Genomic DNA, 21,042 nt, shown 5'->3' on the forward strand with positions numbered 1-21,042 from the left:
TTTAAAACTAAGTTTGCATTTGTTACTGAAAGAGATGCAAACATTTGTGCTGGGTAGAGGAAAGAGAGAAGCCACCAGAGGGAGACACCATGTAGCTGTTGGGAAGATAGGATGCCAGAAGTCCTCCAGTAAGATAAAACCACGTAAAATACATAGATTAGTAGTTATGGGTTAATAATTAAGAGAGAGCTAGCCAGTAAGAAGCCTGAGCCATCAGCCAACAGATTATAATTAATAGAAGCCTCTGAGAGTTCATTTGGGGCTAAATGGCTGCTGGCCCAGGAGGGAAAGAAACCGACTACACATATGTATGTGCACATGATAAAGAATTAGAGTATAAAAAGATTTGACACACATTGAGTCGTCTTCTGCTTAGCACTGACCCTTGTCATTGCCCTCTATCCCCAGAATCAGACACTGTTATGGGCTTCCTGGGTTTTATTCTATGTTTCTCTTTGTCCATGCAGGCACATCTATTTTAAATGCATGGCTTCTTTTTTGCAACATGGGGCTACAATCGTGAGCTGTCACTCTCACTGTCTCAGGGTAGTTTGAAGATCAGTCCATGACACCTTATACAGACACATTTCATTCCTTTCTAGGAGTGAGCCATATCTCATTTACAAATATAATCATGTGTTGGTTTTCTATCTCCAGACATTCCTCCTGTGCCTCGGCTGCTCTAAGAAACACCATGTTGGATTAGACGTTCTCTGGTGCTGTGTCTCATGATCTGGAGGACTAGTTCCTACGGTTATATGTAAGATAAATTCCATCATCTTTGTAAACAATTGTACCCTAGAGACTCCTAGTTTTAAACACCCAGATGTCCTGGCCAGATCCTGAATATTATAGCTCCTAATATTATCTCACTAAGACGGAGCCCTGGATATTTCCTTTGTCTGTATTAATAGTATTAATAGTTAGATGTGGGCTTTTGAGACAGCCTAATGACGAAAATGTTTGCCACACAAGCTTGATAACCTCAGTTTTAGCTCAAGAACTCACTGTGGAGGAAGAAGAGATGCATGTTCTCCCTCCCCTCCCCCCTCCCCCTGTCCCTCTCCCTCCCCCCCTCTCACACACACACAATAAGTAAACAAATAAATACATATATATCTGACATCAGGATCTCCCTTTCTGTATTTTACTGACAACCCTCAGAGGCTAAGGCAGAGAACAGCATCTCCATGTACTTTCCCTACTGTAACTCCTCTTTGCAGGCAAGTTCTTTCCAAGCAGACAGCTCTACCTCGGTCACCTCTCGCCACACACAGCAGAGGCCATGTAACTGCTGCCACAGCATGCCTGTGCTCTCATCCCATGTGTACCATTTTCAGGGTTTCAATACATTCTTTAGCCCATCAGCCGTTTTGGGGACACCCCCACAGTCTCATGGCCAACGCCATTCTGCATCACATAAAGACACCCACTCTGGAATCCCCCATCTCCTCAGCCTCAGCTGCATGTCTTACAGTCCACAGCAGGCACACCACCACATACCGCCTGGAGGTGTTCCTTCTGAATAGTCCTGAAGACATTCCACCCTCAGATCTCAACCTCAACTGCATGACTAACTGCTGTGACAGGGCCATGCAACTGCACCTCCAAGACTCAACTTTGGTTCTGTTGTGTTTCTATCAAGATACCCAATGTTACAAGATGTTTCCCAGGAAGTCTGCATATAATTAATCCTAGATAAAGGAGATAACAGCAGACCAAAGAAATTATTCTACTCCAGTCTATCTTAGTGAACCAGAGAGTTTATTGATGTTACAAGAAGTGTGGACAATTTATGGTTTAGTTACAATGACAGAAACCTCTTCCTTTTTCAGCAACTATTAACCATTTGTGTATCTTGGGGGACAGGGACTAGACTCATGAATCCCATGAGGGAATGTTAATGGACCCTACCTTGTGATGGTCTCAAAAATGACCACAGCTTCTCTGAGTCAAGATAGCGATGCCTATGTACTGAAGAAAGCAGCCACAAGACCATGGATCTCATCAACTGGGAAATTTAGTTTCCTTTTCTAGTTTCAGAATCTATCCTGTTCCATCATGAGCTAGCATATTATGTTTGCAACATTCACACAAGATGTGAAATTACTGCCTCTCCATCTGCTTCCAGCAGACTCACCTGGGTGCACTATATCTCTTATTACATCATTCAAGATGAATGTGAGCTGAAGAGTTCACTGTTGGTGGACTTGCCACTTAGTAATGAAGCTTTATTGCTAAAACATGCCAGGTACTAATTTTCCAAGAAAACCGATACTCTTCAACTCAGGAATATGAGGAAAGGGCCATAAAATTATATTTGCTGTCTAAGATAATCATAATTCTTAAAGCTCCAAGAAAGTTTAACAGTCTTGATATCATCAGTCTTACTCTTACGTAAATCCCAGCAAAATTCTGGTGACAAGAGTTTAGTGGGTTTATGGAGAAAGAAATACTTGTTTAAATGGCTTTCGTCATGCCAAATTGCTTCAATATTATTTTTCTTATCATTCATAATCCCTTTGGCACACTCTTTAGTAATCTTGAGAACCTGGGAGGCTGTGCCTCCAAAAACAGCAGCATGGTAATAAAAATCTCCCTCCCCCATTGGTATGTAAGCGTCTGATGACTCGTTTCTTTCAAAAGGCACTAGGTCAGGGTCTTCCCGATACCAATAGGTGTGTAGCTGAGCTACAGAGTCTCCCAGGGTCTCCAACCCGTAGCTGCTTTTGAATGTTTGATCCACATCCATGCAGAAGACATAGTCGACCTCATACTGTATGTGATCTGTGATGTGTTCACTGATGATCTTCATGCGCATCATGCTGATATCCTGCCACCTCTTCTGCCGTTTAACTTTAAAAACTTTTAACGTCCGCAGACGATTCAGATTTATCAATGGCATAAAGGCAAAATCATCCAACATGACATAAATGATGACCCTCTGGTCGACCATGAAGAATGTATTAGCAGATGTCAGAAAGTTTCCCAAGTAGTACCAAAGGTAACTGCAAAATAAATATGAAGCAGTTGAGTTTCATCCTCCGGTTTTGGTGGAACATACAGAGTCTCAGTTGCCTGGTCCTAGCTTATCTAGCAATGCGACTAAGCAACCAGATAGCCAACTCTATCTTAGAGCCCTCAGGCGCAGGGCTGGGCTGTGGGGCCCACTGGGGTTTGGTATGTTGGGTGCCAAGTAAGGGGGGTTGAGGAAGGCCATGAATGCCTAAATAAAAGAATAACAGATACTTATTTGGGGAGCACTCACACAATTAAGGTAAAGCGTGCCCTGGTCTTCTGCACCTAGAGGAGCAGGATGCTGTGATGCGGGATGCTCAGACCATCACCCAAGACAGGTCGAGCCAGACCCCTCTTCTTCCTTATAAGGAATCATGTCTGCACACCGAAGCCACACCCTCAGGCCGGTACTCCAAATCTGTTGGTGGAACGAATTCCCACTACACTAGTCTCTTTGAGCAGTATAGGAGAAAGTGACAGGACAGGGACCATAGGTCACAGAATGGAAGAGCTCTTCGGAAGAAGGAATGAAAATTAGTGAGGGAAGGAGGCTCATTTTTGGCTGTGTGCAAAGTGAAAGCCAGAGTTCAGGGTTGCAGGGTCAATGCAGCAGGGAATGTTGGGGGGGGCGGGGTCTCTGCCTGGCTTCTATGCCTTTCTATGCATGGTTGGCTAAGCGTGCAAAGTCAGTGCAGTAGTTGGTGCTCTGCTGTCTGCATTGTTCTGTATTGTGAACCTTACTGTGGTAGCAGAATCACTGGGCTGGAAAACATTTTCTCATTTCCACTCTCAGAAAGCATAAAGAGATTCTCGGGGTAATGAATGGACTCAGAGAAGTTTGGAAGAGGAAAGGTAGCCATTTGGGGCTCCACTCCAGTAATGCTTATGTAATCCTTAGAAATAAGTCCTGGATATTGGCCTACACTTTGAGAAATGGGCTAATAATAAATCATAACTAACCATCAGGAGAAAATGTAGTTCATCACATCTAATATTATTTGAGAAGTGTGAAAAGCATCACTGAAGTCATACTATGCTGGGTGCTGTCAATCAAATTCAAGGGAATCCATATGAAGCGGTGTATAACATTTTTAAAAGGGAGGTCCATTCATTTGATCACGTAAAGCCCTGATGTGATATCAATTAAGATGGTGTAGTCACCCAGTCTCATTAGTAACTACAAACTGGAAGCTGAGTCCAACAATTAAGAGACAGTCTTGAGGTCACACACACATGATGTCATTCCGTCTTCCTGGATCTTTGCAGTACATTTCTTGTTATCACTGCCTCATAGTAATTTCTCTGCCCTCAAAATAATGGGCAATCAAGCTGTCTTTGGCCATTTCTGTCATTGGTGGTGACCATGGAGTACTCTCTGAAGCAACACCTGCCATCATTTTTATTTCCCATTTCTACCTCAAGATTTCTTTGGCCATTTCCACCCACAGTCATCTTCATGTCACTCAAACACATCTTGTCCTCTCAAACGCATATCTTCTCTCTTTGCAAAATGTAGGACAAATGTTTTCCAGTGAAGCAAAAGCTTCTACTTTTGAATGTTTTAGATTTACAGAAAAGTTTCACTGAACGCTAGAGAAGCTCCCATTTATACCATCTAGCTATTCTTAACGTCCCCTGCAGCCACCGTGCCTTTGTCCAAATGAGGAGGCCATCAGCTGGAATGTACTATTGGCTGAACTGCAGATTTCGTCCTGATTTCCCAAGTTTTATCTCGTAAGAGTCACTTCAGTTGCCCTGATTCAGCTCAGGCACACAATGGCCTTAGTCTTGCCAGCTGCCTGCTCTCCTCTGACCTACATCAGAACGCCTGTGGTTCTGAAGCTCTTGCTCAGATACTTGTCATGGTCTTTCTTAATCTGTTTCTTTTTTTCAATGGTTTGTCTATTTTATTGACCTTTTGTAAAGGACTAATTTTGGCTTTAACTTCACTCCAATATTTATTTATTTTGATTTTTGCTTGTCTTAGTTTGTTTGCTCTTCTTTATCCAGTTTCTTAAAATAAAGATTAGGTTATGTATTCATATCTACATGTGCATGTGTGGTCCTGCAGTTCAAACCCAGGGACTTATGAGACCCCTCATTTTTTTCCCTAAGACAGAATCACATGGAGTGCCAGGCAAGCACGCTCCTAATTGAGCTACAACCCCAGTCTTGACTTGTTGGATATTTAAGAGTGTGTCATTCAGATTAGTGGATAAAGAAGTATAATAAGGTTGGATATGGTGGTACACACATAAAAAGATTTGGAAAAAGGACTAATGGGAGGAGAGAGGAAAACAAGAGGGCATGATAGAGAAGAAAAATACATGTTGCATGTTTGATTTCATATGCAGAATTAGAATATAATGGGGTAGGATGGCAGGATAGAATAATGAGAGGTGACTATGAACATAGTACAATGACATACATGCATGAAAGTGTCATAATGAAATTCATTATTTTGTAAGCTAAATGCAAAATGTTGTGGTGTTTAATACAATGTTCACACATTTGTGAATTTCCCTTATGTTATCCTATAATTGATCCAATATGATCATAGAAGACATTTGGTTCAATTTCAGTTTCATCATTTATTTTTCTTGTGGTCTAAACATTGTCTACTACAGAGAATATGTCATATACCTAGAGAGAATGCTTGTTGCCTGGACTGTTCTATACAGATTTTTGTAATATTCAATATGTACAATAGATGAGACTGGCATCTCTAAGCTTACAACCCTGAGCAAAGATGCTGAGACTGCATCTGTCCCTCCAGAGCAACGTTGCTTGTGTGGAGCCTCTGAACCCCACTGGCAGCTTCAGAGCTCTTCAACACATTTCAGACGTTTGATACACACTATGAAGTCTGAGGACTGTATACATACATATGCCCAACTTGATGTCTCCTATGCTTTATGTCTGCAAAGTCTTCAAAAATGTTGTGTTTGATTGCAGTATATCCCAACTTCACGAAACCCAAAGCCCCCCATGTGTGTGTGTGAGTGTGTATGTGTGTGTATCAATATTTATTGTCTATAGAATTTCAGAAGACAGCAGTTCAACACAGGGTCCACACCTCTCTGTCTTTAAATGGAAATCTTCATTGCATTTGCTTTCCCTTTTGAGTGGTCGACTTATGGCTTTGGTTTCCTGTTTGATTGGGAATTCAGCATAGATTTGCATTTGTTTTTAATTACTGGATGATTTTTATTTGTTTTGGGGGTTGTTTGAGTTTGGTTTTTCCAGACAGGCTTTCTCTGTGTAGCCTTGGCTATCCTAGAACTCTGTAGACCAGACTGTCCTCAAACTCACAAACATCTTCCTGCCTCTGCCTCCCAAACTCTGGGATTAAAGGCATGCACCATCACCTCTGGCTATATGCTTGTTTTTTTAACTTTATGATTAGTGGTCATAAAAATGTAGCATATAAAAAAATCCTGCTGCATAAAATTGCAGCTATCTTATTTTGGTACGTTCCTCTTAAAGTCAATATTCAGGGTTAAGTGGGATTTTCTGAAGACAATTATTTATCTCCTGGGGGTACAGAGGAGATAGGAAATTACTGGATTAAGTGCAGAGATAATGAAGAATGGTTATAAAAGAGGTATAAACTTGTATTAAGATGATTGGCAAAAGACCCATGAAGTTATGTTAATATTGGAGAGAAGACCATGAAATCAGATCATAAAAGGAAACCAAGGAATTGCGATGCTTTCCTGTGGTCCAAGTGGGTGCTAATTTGAATTGTGGCAAGAATTGGCTTAGAGAGAATAATTCTAAAGGACCCTGTCTCCCACTTTCTTCAATGAAGTAGCCTGTCTCCCACTTTCTTCAATGAAGTAGCCTGTCTCCCGCTTTCCTCAATGAAGTAGCCTGTCTCCCACTTTCCTCAATGAAGTAGCCTGTCTCCCACTTTCTTCAATGAAGTAGCCTGTCTCCCACTTTCCTCAATGAAGTAGCCTGTCTCCCACTTTCTTCAATGAAGTAGCCTGTCTCCCGCTTTCCTCAATGAACAGCCTGACTGTACAGGACACTTGACATTATTACCTACCTTCCCACTGCAAACACAATCAGCCCCACAGTAACTGGGTGCTTTTTATAATACATTTTCAAGACTGACTCATTGTAAGTGTCAGTCCACACAATTGGAGCTGACCAGCTGGTAGTTCTCATGCGTTTGTATATCGAGTTCTTGTTGTTTCTGTAAGAAAGACAGAATTTTAAAGTAAAATACATCGTGGTGACATCAGGGGGGTTGCTGTCAATACCTAAAGCCTTATATCTGAAGGCAGTGCCCTGTCATGTCTAACTCAAAGCCTTGACAGCTGTGATAAGCCAGAGAAGCATCATATTAGAAATGGCCAAATCATCGGAAGGACGAGACAACCATGAGGTCAAGGCCACCATGGGCTATAGATTGAGACTAGGTCTCAAGAAAATCTCTAAAAACGCAAGCAGTCAAACAAAAGGAAGAAGGGCCTAGAAAGATGGTCCAGCCACTAAAAGTGTGCAGCGTTCTTGCAGAGGACCACGCACTGGAGTGGCTCACAACCATCTGTAACTCCAGTTCCAGGGGAGCCAATGCCCTCTTCTGGCCTCTATGGTCACTGCATTCATGTGCGTGTGCATGAGTGTGTGCACATGTGTGTGCAAACACATACACACACACACACAGGCCAGGCCATCATGGAAGCACACACTTAGAGTTAAGAAAACATGAAAAGAAAGCCAGGAAATGTGCATGTGCAGGTTTGTCCCGCGCTCAAGATCAGGGCTGTATCTAAGTCCCTCTTCCTGGGGATGAAACCTTCTTCCGGTTTAGGAGTTCCATTCTCACACTGAGAATGGGGTTTCCTGGTGACCCTAATCCTAGTCCCTACTGGAGCGGCGCGACTTGGAATGCGAAGCGCTTGGGCACTTCTGTTTGTGCTCAGAATGCTGATCACAGTATAGTTAGGATACACTCAGGCCTGAAAAAGACTATTATTATCAGCCATTTTAGTTTGGGTGACAGCACTTGTCAGAGTGTCTCCCCACAGAGTGCATGTTGGGGAACTTGGACACTGAGACAGAAACACAGGGGATGTCAGGGCTAGTTAACCGAGGGCTAGTCTTCACTTTTCACAGAAAACCTGAACCATTTAAGAAACTTTAGTTAGACATCTTACAGACTTGGGAAGCAGGACTAATGGATGTAAGCAGGCCTATTATCTTACGTACAAGTGTGTTTCATACACACAATAGCAGTCATGTCTGTTTCCGTTGATGGAAACAGCTGCAGACAAAGTTTTAAGCAGCAAGACTGCCCAGAGTTGGGCCCGGTGGCCTGATGGTTAGAGCACGTGAAGCCCTCTATGGTGGAGGACTCCAGTCTGCTACGAGCACCACATGGTGGCTGTAACTCCAGCTCCAGGGGACCCAGTGCCCCCTTCCTGCCTCCTTGGCACTCGGCACACACACTCCCAACAGTGCCACTGGGGCCACCCATCACCAGTTAACCTCACAGATGCAAGGTTTGCATTCTTACTTGGAATTAAACCAGTTCATTGACATCTGTGGTTCTGGCTGGTTTCTCACAGACCTGAAAGACAGAAAAATTACAAAATTCACAACAGCATTGGCATGGGAACTGCGCTTCCCAGCAGCCCTCCTGGGTTCCCATGTTCCCTCAGTGTCCTGCCATCTTGCTTCCGCTGCTCACCTCCAACTCTGAATTGTCTGGAGCTTTGCTTGTTTTATTTGAGTCAGGGTCTTACTATGTAGCCCTGACCGGCCTTGAACTCACAGAAATTGGGCTCCTTGGCCTTGCCCTGCGCTTTTCTTATTGTTTTTGCTTTTTTAAACAGTGGAAAGAGACCCCCATTTCCTTTCTTATACGAGCCTTAATCATCTTATTTGCTGAGGAGTCTTCCTCTGAGACCCGGTAGCCACTTTCTAAGGGTTTCTCTGAGACTTTCCCTTCCCAGCATGACGTTTTCTTGGCACTCTTTGTGGCTTCTGTTTGTTGTTGCTGCTGCTGCTGCTGCTGCTGCTGCTGTGTACACACAACTTGAACTTCTCAATGAACTTAACACTTGGATATTCAGCGGCCTTTTTGGAGGGCCTGAGTGTTTTAGACACCATCCAGTAAAGCGTTTAATGCTGGAGTCATTATCTCGCTTCTAGATCCCCCCTGTTCAAAAATTTTATCTCATTAAACCTGTCTGCATCGGCAAGTCATAACGATGGGGTCACTCCTGGAAGCCCACCCTGAAACCCGCCGTTAAATCCTGAGGCTTCAGCCAGCTCCATCCTCTGCCACCAGTGTCCTCAAGCCATCGTCATCTCTTCCTGGGTTACTGTGATAGCTTCCTAAGGGACTCACTGTCTGAGTGTTTCAGTTCTGGCCCTGGGGAGTGCTCCACGGCCTCTTGCTTGATAAATAAGCACTCTCCCTTGAGCTATATCCCCAACCTGGAAGACTTAAAATTTTCATAGGATGAAAAAAAACAATCTCAAAGGAAGTAAACGCTAAGAGAAGAACGCCATGGGCTTCCACACAGCCATCTTCCAGAATTAGCAGGCTGCTCCCTCTCTGCCCATTTCCACGCAGTCTCCAGATTTCTGCTTGGCTGCTCGTATTACGCTTCTGCAGCCCCGAATTTACCGTGTTAACATTCGGTTTCACAGTGTTCAATAGGTTCCCGCGTCTTAAGAGCCACGTCCGCGCTCCTTACACGGCCACAAATTTCCCATGGCCCATCTTTTCTGTGGCTTCAGTCTTATCTCTTCCCAGACACTTACAGCTTTTCTGGTTCTTTGGTCTTTTTCAAACTCCCTTAATCAGACTGCAACCTGAGCCAGCTAATTTCCATGTAACCTTCAGAGTTCATTTCAGCTATCCTTAGTAAAAGTGAAGTATTTCCTAATCTGCTGGATAAGACTAGAGCTCACGCCTTTTGAATACTTTCCTAGTATCTAACTCATTCCACATATTAATGGACACAGACACTATCATCATCATCATTATTATTCTCATCCCCGTTTTACTAGATAAGGAAGTTGAGGCACAGAGATCTTTTATTATCCTACCCTAAGTCATTTTTCATCTTTGCTACACACTCCAATGGCACCTAGGTAGAGGGACATTGTGGAGACTTCATCTTAAGCAGAGCTGGTGAAGGGATTGGGCAGGCATGGAGCTGAGTATGGTGATGCTATCTTGTTTATACTCTACAACAAATAAAGCTTGCCTGAAGATGAGAGGGTGGAGCTAGCCACTAGCTAACCACAGAGATCTGGAGGTCTGTCCAGACAGGCCGGAAGTGAGAGCGCTGGGTGGAGAGAGGAACATGGGTGGGAGAGACAGTCTGAGGATTTCATAGAAGATCTGCAGTGGCTGATTGCTTCGCTTCTCTGGTCGTTTGGCTTTCACTCCCGAATATCTGACTCTGGGCTTTCATGACTAAGACCACTAGAACTCGTGTCACAGCTGGATTGTGCTATAAGATTATATTGAAGGCCGGGTGTGACCAAGACACGGCACTCAACTCTAACTCTGGCTGCTGTTGCCTTTGGGTGGTGTGTAAGGTGGAAGAACTTGGATTCTAGGAGAAGCAATGATAATAGAAGGCATTACTGTGGAACAGATGGTAGCAAATACATTTGCCAGGGTGGGGCATGGTAGCTCACACCTTAGTCCCAGTACTTGGGAAGATAGAGCCAGTGCCAGGACAGCCAGGGCTACACAGAGAAACTCTGTCTCAAAGAAAGAAAGAAAGAAAGAAAGAAAGAAAGAAAGAAAGAAAGAAAGAAAGAAAGAAAGAAGGAAGGAAGGAAGGAAGGAAGGAAGGAAGGAAGGAAGGAAGGAAGGAAGGAAGGAAAGAAAGAAAGAAAGCAAAAAATAAATAGATAAACTAACAGATAGGTAAACAGATTTGCCGGGAAGTCTATTAACCCATTCCCTCTCCCATTATCTGCTGCAGTGGACACTCCTTGAACGTTCATATCATTGCCAATGAGTGAGCTCTGTTGCATTTGAGTAACTAGAAGTTACTGTTTATTCTTTGTTAGCCATTGCTATTGAGGGAGGCAATAGACTTTTTTTAGATTTATTTAAGATGGGTTGTTGTATATCCCAGGCTGGCTTTAAATTCACTGTGTACCTAAAGTAACATTGAACTCCTGATCTCTCTGCCTCCATTCTCTGAGTGCTGGAGAACAAGCAAGCACCACTGTGCACCAACCCCATTCTTCTCAGTACATCACGTTCACGCGTGCCCAGGTCTACCTGGTCCTCTCGGGGTATTATAAGTCACAGAATCCTCACGAGACACATCACTGGACACAACAGACATCAGGAAGTGGAGCTGCTGCTCACCACTGTGGGTCCCATGACGGTCCTCCAAACCCACGACTATGAGACTGCTGCAATCTCCTGGCAGCCTTTCATTATTATTATTTCTTTCATTTTTGAAGTTACACTTTAGCCAGGTGGTGGTGGTGCACGCCTTTAATCCCAGCACTTGGGAGCCAGAGGAAGGGGGATCTCTGTGAGTTCGAGGCCAGCCTGGTCTACAGAGCGAGTCCCAGGACAGCCAGAGCTATACAGAGAAACCCTGTCTCAAAAAAACAAAAAACAAAACAAAAAGCCCTCTAATTACATCCTTTTCCCTTCTCCTTCCTCCCTTCAAACCTTCCCATATACCCCCTTCTTACTCTATTTCAAATTCATGGCCTCTCTTTTCATTAATTGTTGTTATATGCATATATATTTTTCCTAGATATATATGTATATGTGTTGCTAAATATAACCTGTTTAGTCCATATGTTACATTATGTATGTATGCATGCATGTATGTATGCATGTATGTATGTATGTATGTACGTATGTTTTCAGAGCCGACCGTTTGATACCGATAACCAAATGCTGTGGTTTTCCCTAGGGAAGACGATGTCTCCCACTCTGGGCATTTCTTACTTGCGTGTGGTTCTCTGTGTAGGGCGGAGGCCCTGTGGTAGCCCCGCCCCCACTCTACTTTGCCACCTATGCCGCTGTTCAGCTCATGCTCAGGCAGGCATGTTGCTGAGACTTCATGGCTGTGGCTTCTGACATCAAGCCTTGTACCTGTGTGCTTGTTTGCCCAGAGAGTTGCGTGATATTTTCTTTGTATCTGACAAATAGAACTTTCTTGGAGTTGGAGGGCAGAGCTAGCCACTAGTTAACTATAGATGTCTGGAGGACTGTACAAGAGAGGAAACAGGAAGTGATAAGGCGGGGTGGAGAGAGGATCTCAGCCCTTTGGGACGGAGGAACAAGAGAGGTAAGGAAGTAACTGGCAGCTGCTCCAGTTTTCTGATATTCCGGGTTCTTATCCCAATATACGACTCCCGATTTTTTTTATTAAGATTAATTAGATTCACAATTCAACAAAGTTTGCAGGGCCTAAATTCTGCCCCCTGGCTGATCATTCTCCTATTAATTCCCACCCTTTCATTAGATATGGTACTCTGTCCATCTGATTTTTCTTTGGTTCTTGGCATTCCAAATTTAGTTATCACCAACGTGTTTGTAAACATGTGTTTGCTGGTTTAATCTGACTGAAGGAAACATGGATTCATGGGTAGTCCAAGCCTTTCATCCAACGTTGTCCTCAAAGGACTGGTCATTCCATATTTTTAAATAAAAACTTACCAGCACTGATATGTCATCTGCAGCTTCTTTGGACTTAGGAGAAATAAAAAGGCATTATATTACTTTGAAACGTATACAAAAGGTTTCCACAAGTCGTCTAGCTTCCTTATTAACTAATGTTGCAAAATATACTACTGGAAGTACATTATTGCTGTCCAGATAATGTAGCAACCATGGTAAAGATCTTTAAATTGGAGGCTTGTGTCCTGTATATTCATTTATATTTCTCTTACCATCTGGAGACTGAACTCATGGCCTTGTTCATGCTAGGAAATGTTCCACTACCAAGCTAGAATTCCCCAACCGTTTACTACGTTTTACAAAGCATGTCCACTGCCTCCTAATTCTTGGAGACAAATAAATGAGATTAATTCATGTTATAAGTAGGAACTTGTTCTTTACATAGGAAGTCTTTCTATTTGTTTCACATTTATGGAGTAAACACAATATTTTATACGTTAAGTCACCAACAGTAGGCTCTCGTTCTTTAAGATGTCACCTGTTTCCAAAAGCAGTTTCTCTACGTATTTTTAATGAACATTGCACTGTCACAGTAAGTGGTATCTTCATACTGACTCTCCTACAGCTTTTCTTTTTTTTCTTTTTGAGACAGGTTTGTCTGTGTAGCCCTGGCTGTCCTGGAACTCTCTCTGTGGACCAGGTTGGCCTCCACCTCAGAGATCTGCCTGCCTCTGCCTTCTGAGGACTGGGATTACAGGTGTGTGCCACCATACCAGGCTATCTCTAGCATTTTGAAAAATCTTTCATATATTTAGAAACAAGGGGAGACAAAGGACTCTGTTCATGTAGACCTACTTGGGTCTAATTCTTTCATGTTCAGATTGATGCATTCAGCAGCTGATTTAGCTAAGGGCAAACCTGTTCTGACTCACCACATTCTTATCACATATATGAATACAACCTTAAGTTTCACAGTTACCTGAACTGGTATTCTCTATAAAGGACACACAGAGACATAAAAATCAATAGCAACCGGATTAATATTTTGTATCTCATTCTTTTCCTGAAGGAAAAACAAGATAAAAGTTGAATAAGCATAGTGCTATCTAAAGAGTAGACACAATAGTGGGAAACGCTGTGTATACGGAGTAAGCTGTGGGGGACCCCGTTTATACAGTGAGCTGTGGGAACCCCGTGTATACAGTGAGCTGTGAGAACCCCGTGTTTACAGTAAGAGCTGTGAGAACCCCGTGTATACAGTGAGCTGTGGGAACCCCGTGTATACAGTGAGCTGTAGGAACCCCGTGTATACAGTGAGCTGTGAGAACCCCGTGTATACAGTGAGCTGTGGGAACCCCGTGTATACAGTGAGCTGTCGGAACCCCATGTATACAGTGAGCTGTGAGAACCCCGTGTATACAGTGAGCTGTCGGAACCCCGTGTATACAGTGAGCTGTCGGAACCCCGTGTTTACAGTGAGCTGTAGGAACCCCGTGTATACAGTGAGCTGTGGGAACCCCGTGTATACAGTGAGCTGTCGGAACCCCGTGTATACAGTGAGCTGTGAGAACCCCGTGTATACAGTGAGCTATGGGAACCCCGTGTATACAGTGAGCTGTCGGAACCCCGTGTTTACAGTGAGAGCTGTGAGAACCCCGTGTATACAGTGAGAGCTGTGAGAACCCCGTGTATACAGTGAGCTGTGGGAACCCCGTGTTTACAGTGAGAACCCCGTGTATACAGTGAGCTGTGAGAACCCCGTGTATACAGTGAGCTGTGAGAACCCCGTGTTTACAGTAAGCTGTGGGAACCCCGTGTTTACAGTGAGCTGTGGGAAACCTTGCTTCTCTGTGGCCTCATCCTGGTGCACTGACTTGCATTAAGGCCCTGTGGCTCCTTGGAGGTCTGTCTACATAAAAACACGGTGTGTTAGTGGGCGTTCTGGTGTTTTAGCTAGCTGATGTTTAACTGCTTTCCTGCAGCCTCAATGCATCTGTGTTCTCTAAACCACAAGAGCTTTCTGTTAGAGAAACAAGTTAAAAATCTGCTCCTCAGCCTCAGTCACACTGTGGGTGTCAGTCAAAAGCTGCTCATGGAAACACTCACCTGCGTTAGGTTTGGGCTAAGGGCTTCCCAGGTCACACTTACCCGCAGCAGCCTCTTTCGCTTCACACTCTCGGCTTCTGTAAATGAAAGGACAGATACCCACACTGCAACCGTGAGTCTGCGTTCCACTTCATCAAGAGAAGTTTGCCAAGCACGCTTAGCTGTTGGTGGCTGCAGGTGGCGCATACTGCATGATGGGCCCCACCAAAAGGCCAACTCTTTTCCCTTCTCTTTCCACCCAGAAATCAGAGGCAACCTGACTACACCCATATATTATGGGCTGCTCGTCATCAACTACATGTCTCAGGACTTCCAGGGTCTATAGAAGGGGACCCTTGTGTGTGGGCCTGATCTCTCCCTCACTGTGCTGTATTCTGTGACATTTACAACTCCCCTAACCTCTTACCTCGGTGTCCCCTTGAATCCTGCATACTGAGACTTCTAACTTTGAGTCTGTAGATGTGCACACTTACAAACTGTTAAGTCTTTAGTCGTACAGTATTGTGATGATTACAGCAGGAAGGGTGCTGGGACTGATCGCAGCCGATGGCTTACGCTTCTTCTCAAGAGTAATTGAATATAAAATCAGTTTCCAGTGCTGCCTGGAGGCTCAAATATAATGTTTAGGTTACCTTGGCTTTTAGCCTGCAGTTTATAAAACCTAGCCAAGCATGCAAGGTATCCCTGTAACCTCAGTTCTCATGGAGGCAGAGATGAGCTTATCACTGCAAGCTTGAGGCCAGTCTAGAATCCACAGTGAGATCCTAGCTCAAAAACCAAACTAAAAGGCCTGGACCTGAGTCACACGGTAGAAGGAGAGAACCGATCCTTCCATGCCGTCTTCTGACCTCCACATATGTATACACATTCTCCCCACACATACACAGACAAACGGAATAAAAATGTTCTTCTTTGTTAAAGACAAGAGTCTCACTGTGTAGCCCTAGCTGACCAGCAACTCTCTCTGTAGATAAGGATGCCTTGAACTCAGAGGTCCTCCTGCCTCTGTCTCATGAGTGCTGGGAATAAAGATGTATGCCATCATGACCAGTGTAAAGTCTTTTTTTTTTTAAGTTACAAAATCATGCTGTTTAATCAACTCCTAATGAAATTATCTGTGTACAGAAAAAAACAGCTGTCGTTCAGTTCAGTTGCCATTAAGAACAACCTCTTACCAATTATTTTGCCCAGATCACAAAATAATTCCATACAGGTTCTTCATCAGACCCTTACCATTCATGGAGAAGACAGAGAATCTTAAAAGGGAAGATGGTTTGAAGTGTTTGAAAGCTAATCCAGTGTGTAACCTTGACACTCCACACTTTTGAGTGTTGATTATTCCAGTCTTTGGAATGTGGAATGTTTTGGTTATTCCAGTCTTTGTAGGTGATGACATCATCAGTCCCTTGGTGATGAAAGAATCATGCTGTGACCTTAACAATTCATGTTCTGGAGTTTTTTTTTCTTTTTTTCTTTTTTTGGTTTTTATGAGACAGAGTTTCTCTGTATTGTTTTGGAGGCTATTGGTCCAGCCCAGCCTCGAACTCACAGAGATCCGCCTGCCTCTGCCTCCCGAGTGCTGGGATTAAAGGCGTGCACCACCACCACCCGGTTGGAGTTTATTTTTCATAATCAGAAGACTAGATTTTGACTGTTTTTATTTAAACGCATTTGTTTGACAATTTCATACTGTGTTTACATAGTTCCATGTACAATGCCTTCTGTCTGTCTCAACACTCCCTCTCAAATTCATAATCACCTCTTCTATAAATAAACATACATTTACATGTATATGTAAAATTTACTGAGTCCACTTAGTGTTGTGTATGTATACATGTGTGGGGATGACCGGTGGGACTTGGACAACCCAACGGGGAGCTCATCCCTGTAAAAAAACAGACCCTCCCTCAGCAGCTAGCAAGTGCCTTTAGCTAGCTCTTCTTCTAGGGGTGGGATTTGGCACAGTTCCTCCATCTGCAGTGCAATATTGACTGGTGTTGTCATTATATAGGCCTTGTTTAGGCAACCACACTATTTCAATCTCATGGTGCAACTTCCCTGTCATGTCTAGAAGACATTTATCCTGAAGCAGGCATTGCAGTTCTCTGGCTCTTATAATCTTTCTGCCCCCCTCCCATGAAGTTCCCGGAGTGTTTGTAAGTAGAGCGGTTGGGGCTGGGCACTATGGTCTGTGTTTTGGCCCATTGTGCATCTTTGTAGTAACCTCCATCTGTTGAAGAAGGAAGCTAATTTGATGAGTGGTGTGAGCTACATTTATCTATGGGTGTAAGGATACACATTGATGATATAGTTAGAAATTAGATTGCTTTAGGAGAAATAGCAGTAGAAGGTTTTCCTCAACAGTCTATAACCTCTCCAGTCACAGGAAGATTTATGGAATCAGGCATGAACTCCCTTCTGTTGAACAGGCCTTAAGTCCAATTAGACAGCTGTTGATTACCCCAAGGTTGCGCCATTGGGAGATTTATTAGTCAGGGTTCTCTAAAGAAACAGAATTGATAGAATTGTCTGTGTTGATCCCATTGTTTCTGTTCCTCTAGCAAACCCTGAGTGTCCTAGTCACTGTTCGACAGAACTGAAGAGACACCGTGACCAAGGCGACTCTTCAGGAAGAAAGCATTTAGTTGGGACTGGCTTACAGTTTCAGAGCTTTAGCCCATCGTCATGTGGCAGGGAACCTGGAGGCATGCAGGCAGACATGGTACTGGAGGAGTAGCTGAGAGCTACCTTCTAATCCACAGGCAGCAGGAAAGGTGACACAGGGCTCGGCATGGGCTTTTAGAACCTCAAAGCCTGACCTCAGTGGCACACTTCCTCCAACAAGGCCATACCTTCTCAAATAGTGCCACTTCCTGATGACGAAGCATCCAAATAAGCAAGCCTATGGGTGGGGGGGGCATTCTTAGTTAAACCACCACACTGACTAATAGACTTGTCTTTGAGCCAATGTGCAGTTTCATTCAGAAAACCTGTGAATAAGACTTTAGAGAGAGCTGGGCGGTGGTGGCGCACGCCTTTAGTCCCAGTACTCGGGAAGCAGAGGCAGGTGGATCCCTGTGAGTTCAAGGTCAGCCTGGTCTACAGAGTGACTTCGAGGACAACCAAGGCTACCCTGCCTCGAAAAACCAAAAAAGAAAAAAGACAAAGAAAAAAAAAAGATTTTAGACAAGATCAACATGAACTTTAAAAGATTTACTAGAAAGCATTGTCAAAATGAATGACCAAGCAGAAATTCTTAGCCAAGCAAGAGAAATTACAAAAACAATTGACATTCTAGAACTTGAAAGCATGTATTTGAGCTAGGTATAGTGGTGCATGTCTGTAATTCCAGCACTTGGATGGCTGAGGCAGGGGTTCTTGGACATCCTGAACTACAGAGTGAGTTTAAGACCAGCCTGGGCTACATAGAATACCAGTCTCCAAAAAATATAAAATAAAATAAAACATACGTTTGAGAACCAGGTGTAATGGGACAGATTTATAATCCCAGAACTCACTAAGCCAACGTGGGGCTGTTGTGGGTTACATAGCAAGATCCCATCTCAAAAAGAAAATAAACCAAAAAGTACCTATGTGAAATAAAAACATTACTGGATAGAATTACCAACCACCTGAGCCATGAAGAATAAGAGAGCAAATAAAATGCCAATGACAGGTATTTTTAGTAACCCGATAGGAGGTTTCTCTGATGACACACTCTCAATCCAGGAAATTTCAAGGTGCAGCCAGGTTTGTAAACAAATGCTGAGTGTCCCTTGCCACTAAGAAAGACAAAAACTCCCTGGGACTGTCTTTGGAATTTGGAGGTTCCATGGGTGTGAATGTCCAGCTGCCTCCCGTCCATCTGATAAATGTAAAAAGTGGTGAGCTTCCCATGACAGCCTGGACAGGAGGTCTCCAACTGATCCCAGCTATGACGCTAGTGACCAGCGCTGCCTACATAGTTGAGTAGGCTTGAGATCAGTGGAGCAGGTGGTTGAAGGCTACAGCTCACCTTGGCAGAACACTTGGAGCAAGGGCCACTGAATTCCAAATCACTCCTTTAGCGCTTCTTGATGTGTTTTGCTTTGCTACCACAAAAGACTGGAGTCTGGGTGCTTCACAAAGAAAACAATTGTGGCCTCTAGTTCCACAAGTCCAGGAATGTGTCCCTGGAATCAGCTGAGCTTCTGGTGAGAGGCCTGCAGCCAGTTCAACTCCCAAGACTAAGTCAGGCAGGCTTTGTGTAAAAAGAGCTCAGGTGTGAGTCGGGTGGTGGTGGCACACGCCTTTAATCCCAGCACTGGGGGACGGGGGCGGGGGCGGGGTGGTGGTGGTGGATCTCTGTGAGCTTGAGGCCAGCCTGGTCTACAGAGTGAGTTCCAGAACAGGCTCCAAAGCTACACAGAGAAACTCTGTCTTGAAAACCAGACAGAGAGAGAGAGAGAGAGAGAGAGAGAGAGAGAGAGAGAGAGAGAGAGAGAGAGAGAGAGAGAGAGAGAGAGAGAGACATCCTACCTCACAGAAACTGTCACTCATAGAAAAGCAAGTCCCCATTCAAGGCCAACACAACTCACAACTCACAACTCAACACTGCCCCCTGGGCGCAAACCTCACTGTGAGCTTTATGGTGGAACCATACTCCATTGCAGCAGCCTTGGAGCGGATAACCACTATGCCTCTCTCTTAAATCAGCGTTGCCATGATTGTCTCCCTTCCCTCCGTGCATTTTTATTAACTGGAATATGTTTAGGAGTGATTTAAGCTTACCGTTCGTTTCACAAACTGCAGAACACGCCTGCAGCTGCCCAAGCAAGGAGCACACGCCTTTGACCATCAGACTTCTGAGACAGCGCACCCTGAGGAATAGCCATGTCCTCTGTAGGAATCTGGTGATGAGAAATGGAGAGCCTTAAGACTGATGCCCACCAGAGGAGGAAGCTGTCTCCTGGAAACAGATTTCACATGGTCCCACAGCATGTCAGATAGTCCTTCAGGACGGGCTGGAGCTGGCAGCAGTAAAACCCCACCTTGGCCAGCTTTGTGTTTAGTTTCTACTTAAACGCAAACCCATGTCAGAACTCCTAAGAAGGGTTTGAGGGTGGCTGTCATTGGACCTCTTTATTCGCTCCTCTTCCTAACGTGTCCACATTGAATACCTCTCTCTGTGGCTTTCACCACGGACCGTTTCTTTAATTAGCCTAGTGGGGAAATGTGTGGCCAAGGTTAGCTAGTTGGAGCTGCCAGGGCCCAGACTCTGACCCTAAAGAGTCTAATTAACAGTCAAATGAGCTGCCAATAGGACCCAAAGAAGCAGTTGTTAAATACTCTAAGAAACCCAGTCCCTTGATGCATCTGGACACCTGGGTCCTGCCGTGCGAGGGGCTGTGCTGAAGTGTCTCGGAACAACTTGGGATCATGGTGACAGGATGGCTTTTGGATGCTTGGGAAGGGTGTCTGGGTTCAGAGCCGGAAGTGGCAGCTACTTCTCGAGGGTGGGACACCTAGTTGTGGCCACAGAGTCGGTGGTCACACCCAGAGCAGCTCTCCTAGGACAGCGCTGTTTTCAGCTCTGAGACCCTCCGAGCCCTTGGCTCTTGCTGGTGTCCTGGCTATAGTAGCGTGAGTATGACGTGTTCACGACTGACACACAAAAGAGAAAGGAGGGGAAGGGAGAAGAAAGGTGGCCTAGCGTCTTGCTGATTCCCAGGAGGGCTTCACATGCCACGGTGATGTCACCGATCATGGGCTCTCACAAACATGCTTGTTAGCCTTCCGTAGACCGCTGCACCACCCCTCCAGCAAACGCTGGGGGACTTCAACAGATCAAGGCTGCTCCTGGTCCTCGTAAACCGATCTGTTTAGCGGAGACAGGAAGCTCTCTCCCTCTGGACAGTTACAGCCAAGTCACTGTAAATGTTCTGATTTTCCCTAATTTTTCACAGCGGCATCCTTTAAGCTTGTAGGGCTAGTTTCACTTATATACAGAATCAACACCATTTCTTCAGATAAGCCACCTTCAATAGTGGCAGGGTTTTTAATCGCTCCAGAAACTGGTTATCTTTGGAACTCCTGCCCCCTGGTGTCCACGAGAGGGAACTCCTCTGGTTGGGCTCTGGAGTCCAGGGAGGAAGTGAGCTCTAGAACTCCCGAGGCTTAATTAGGCCATTTCCCACACAAACAAGATGTTCCATCTGTGAAATCTGAAAGAACATGACACCAGGGCTCTGAGATTGGCACCAATGACACGCCTTGAGGTGGGGTTTACCGCCCTGTGCATCTGA

At 44.5% G+C, this 21,042-nt stretch overlaps 2 protein-coding genes across 5 annotated transcripts in view; both read right to left on the reverse strand.

Moving 5' to 3' along the window:
- Positions 1-1,745: 1,745 nt before the first annotated feature.
- Positions 1,746-19,635, reverse strand: LOC101835535 (N-acetyllactosaminide alpha-1,3-galactosyltransferase). Of its 4 annotated transcripts, none has more exons than XM_021234088.2 (7): positions 19,529-19,635; positions 14,801-14,835; positions 13,632-13,715; positions 12,692-12,724; positions 8,546-8,599; positions 7,070-7,219; positions 1,746-3,008 (listed from the first exon to the last, which is right to left on the reverse strand). In XM_021234088.2, exons 3-7 carry the CDS (start codon positions 13,706-13,708, stop codon positions 2,315-2,317), a joined length of 1,008 nt encoding a protein of 335 aa, XP_021089747.1. In that variant the 5' UTR covers positions 13,709-13,715; positions 14,801-14,835; positions 19,529-19,635; the 3' UTR covers positions 1,746-2,314. The 4 variants fall into 4 exon arrangements, with proteins under 4 accessions (XP_021089747.1, XP_040591538.1, XP_040591539.1 ...); XM_040735604.1 differs by lacking the exon at positions 19,529-19,635 and adding an exon at positions 15,992-16,124; XM_040735605.1 differs by lacking the exon at positions 19,529-19,635 and adding an exon at positions 15,934-16,124.
- Ggta1 (glycoprotein alpha-galactosyltransferase 1 (inactive)) overlaps positions 14,800-21,042 on the reverse strand; it is an 88,394-nt gene continuing 82,151 nt past the window's right edge. The window contains exons 9-10 of the transcript XR_005873162.1: positions 19,529-19,647; positions 14,800-14,835 (exon numbers count right to left, since the gene is read on the reverse strand). The gene's annotated coding sequence lies outside the window, so the exon portion shown is untranslated. The remainder of the gene's footprint in view (positions 14,836-19,528; positions 19,648-21,042) is intronic.

Source organism: Mesocricetus auratus, unplaced genomic scaffold (genome assembly GCF_017639785.1).
Source record: "Mesocricetus auratus isolate SY011 unplaced genomic scaffold, BCM_Maur_2.0 Super-Scaffold_100047, whole genome shotgun sequence".
Lineage (NCBI taxonomy): Eukaryota > Metazoa > Chordata > Mammalia > Rodentia > Cricetidae > Mesocricetus > Mesocricetus auratus.

Bases quoted from the DNA above. Each gene is read 5' to 3' on its own strand.
- LOC101835535 (XM_021234088.2), bottom strand. From the start codon at position 13,708: ATGAGATACAAAATATTAATCCGGTTGCTATTGATTTTTATGTCTCTG. The intron at 12,725-13,631 runs GTAACTGTGAAA...ATTTCTCCTAAG, and splicing joins TATAGAGAATACCAGTTCAG to TCCAAAGAAGCTGCAGATGA. The intron at 8,600-12,691 runs GTAAGTTTTTAT...TCTGTCTTTCAG, and splicing joins CAGATGACATATCAGTGCTG to GTCTGTGAGAAACCAGCCAG.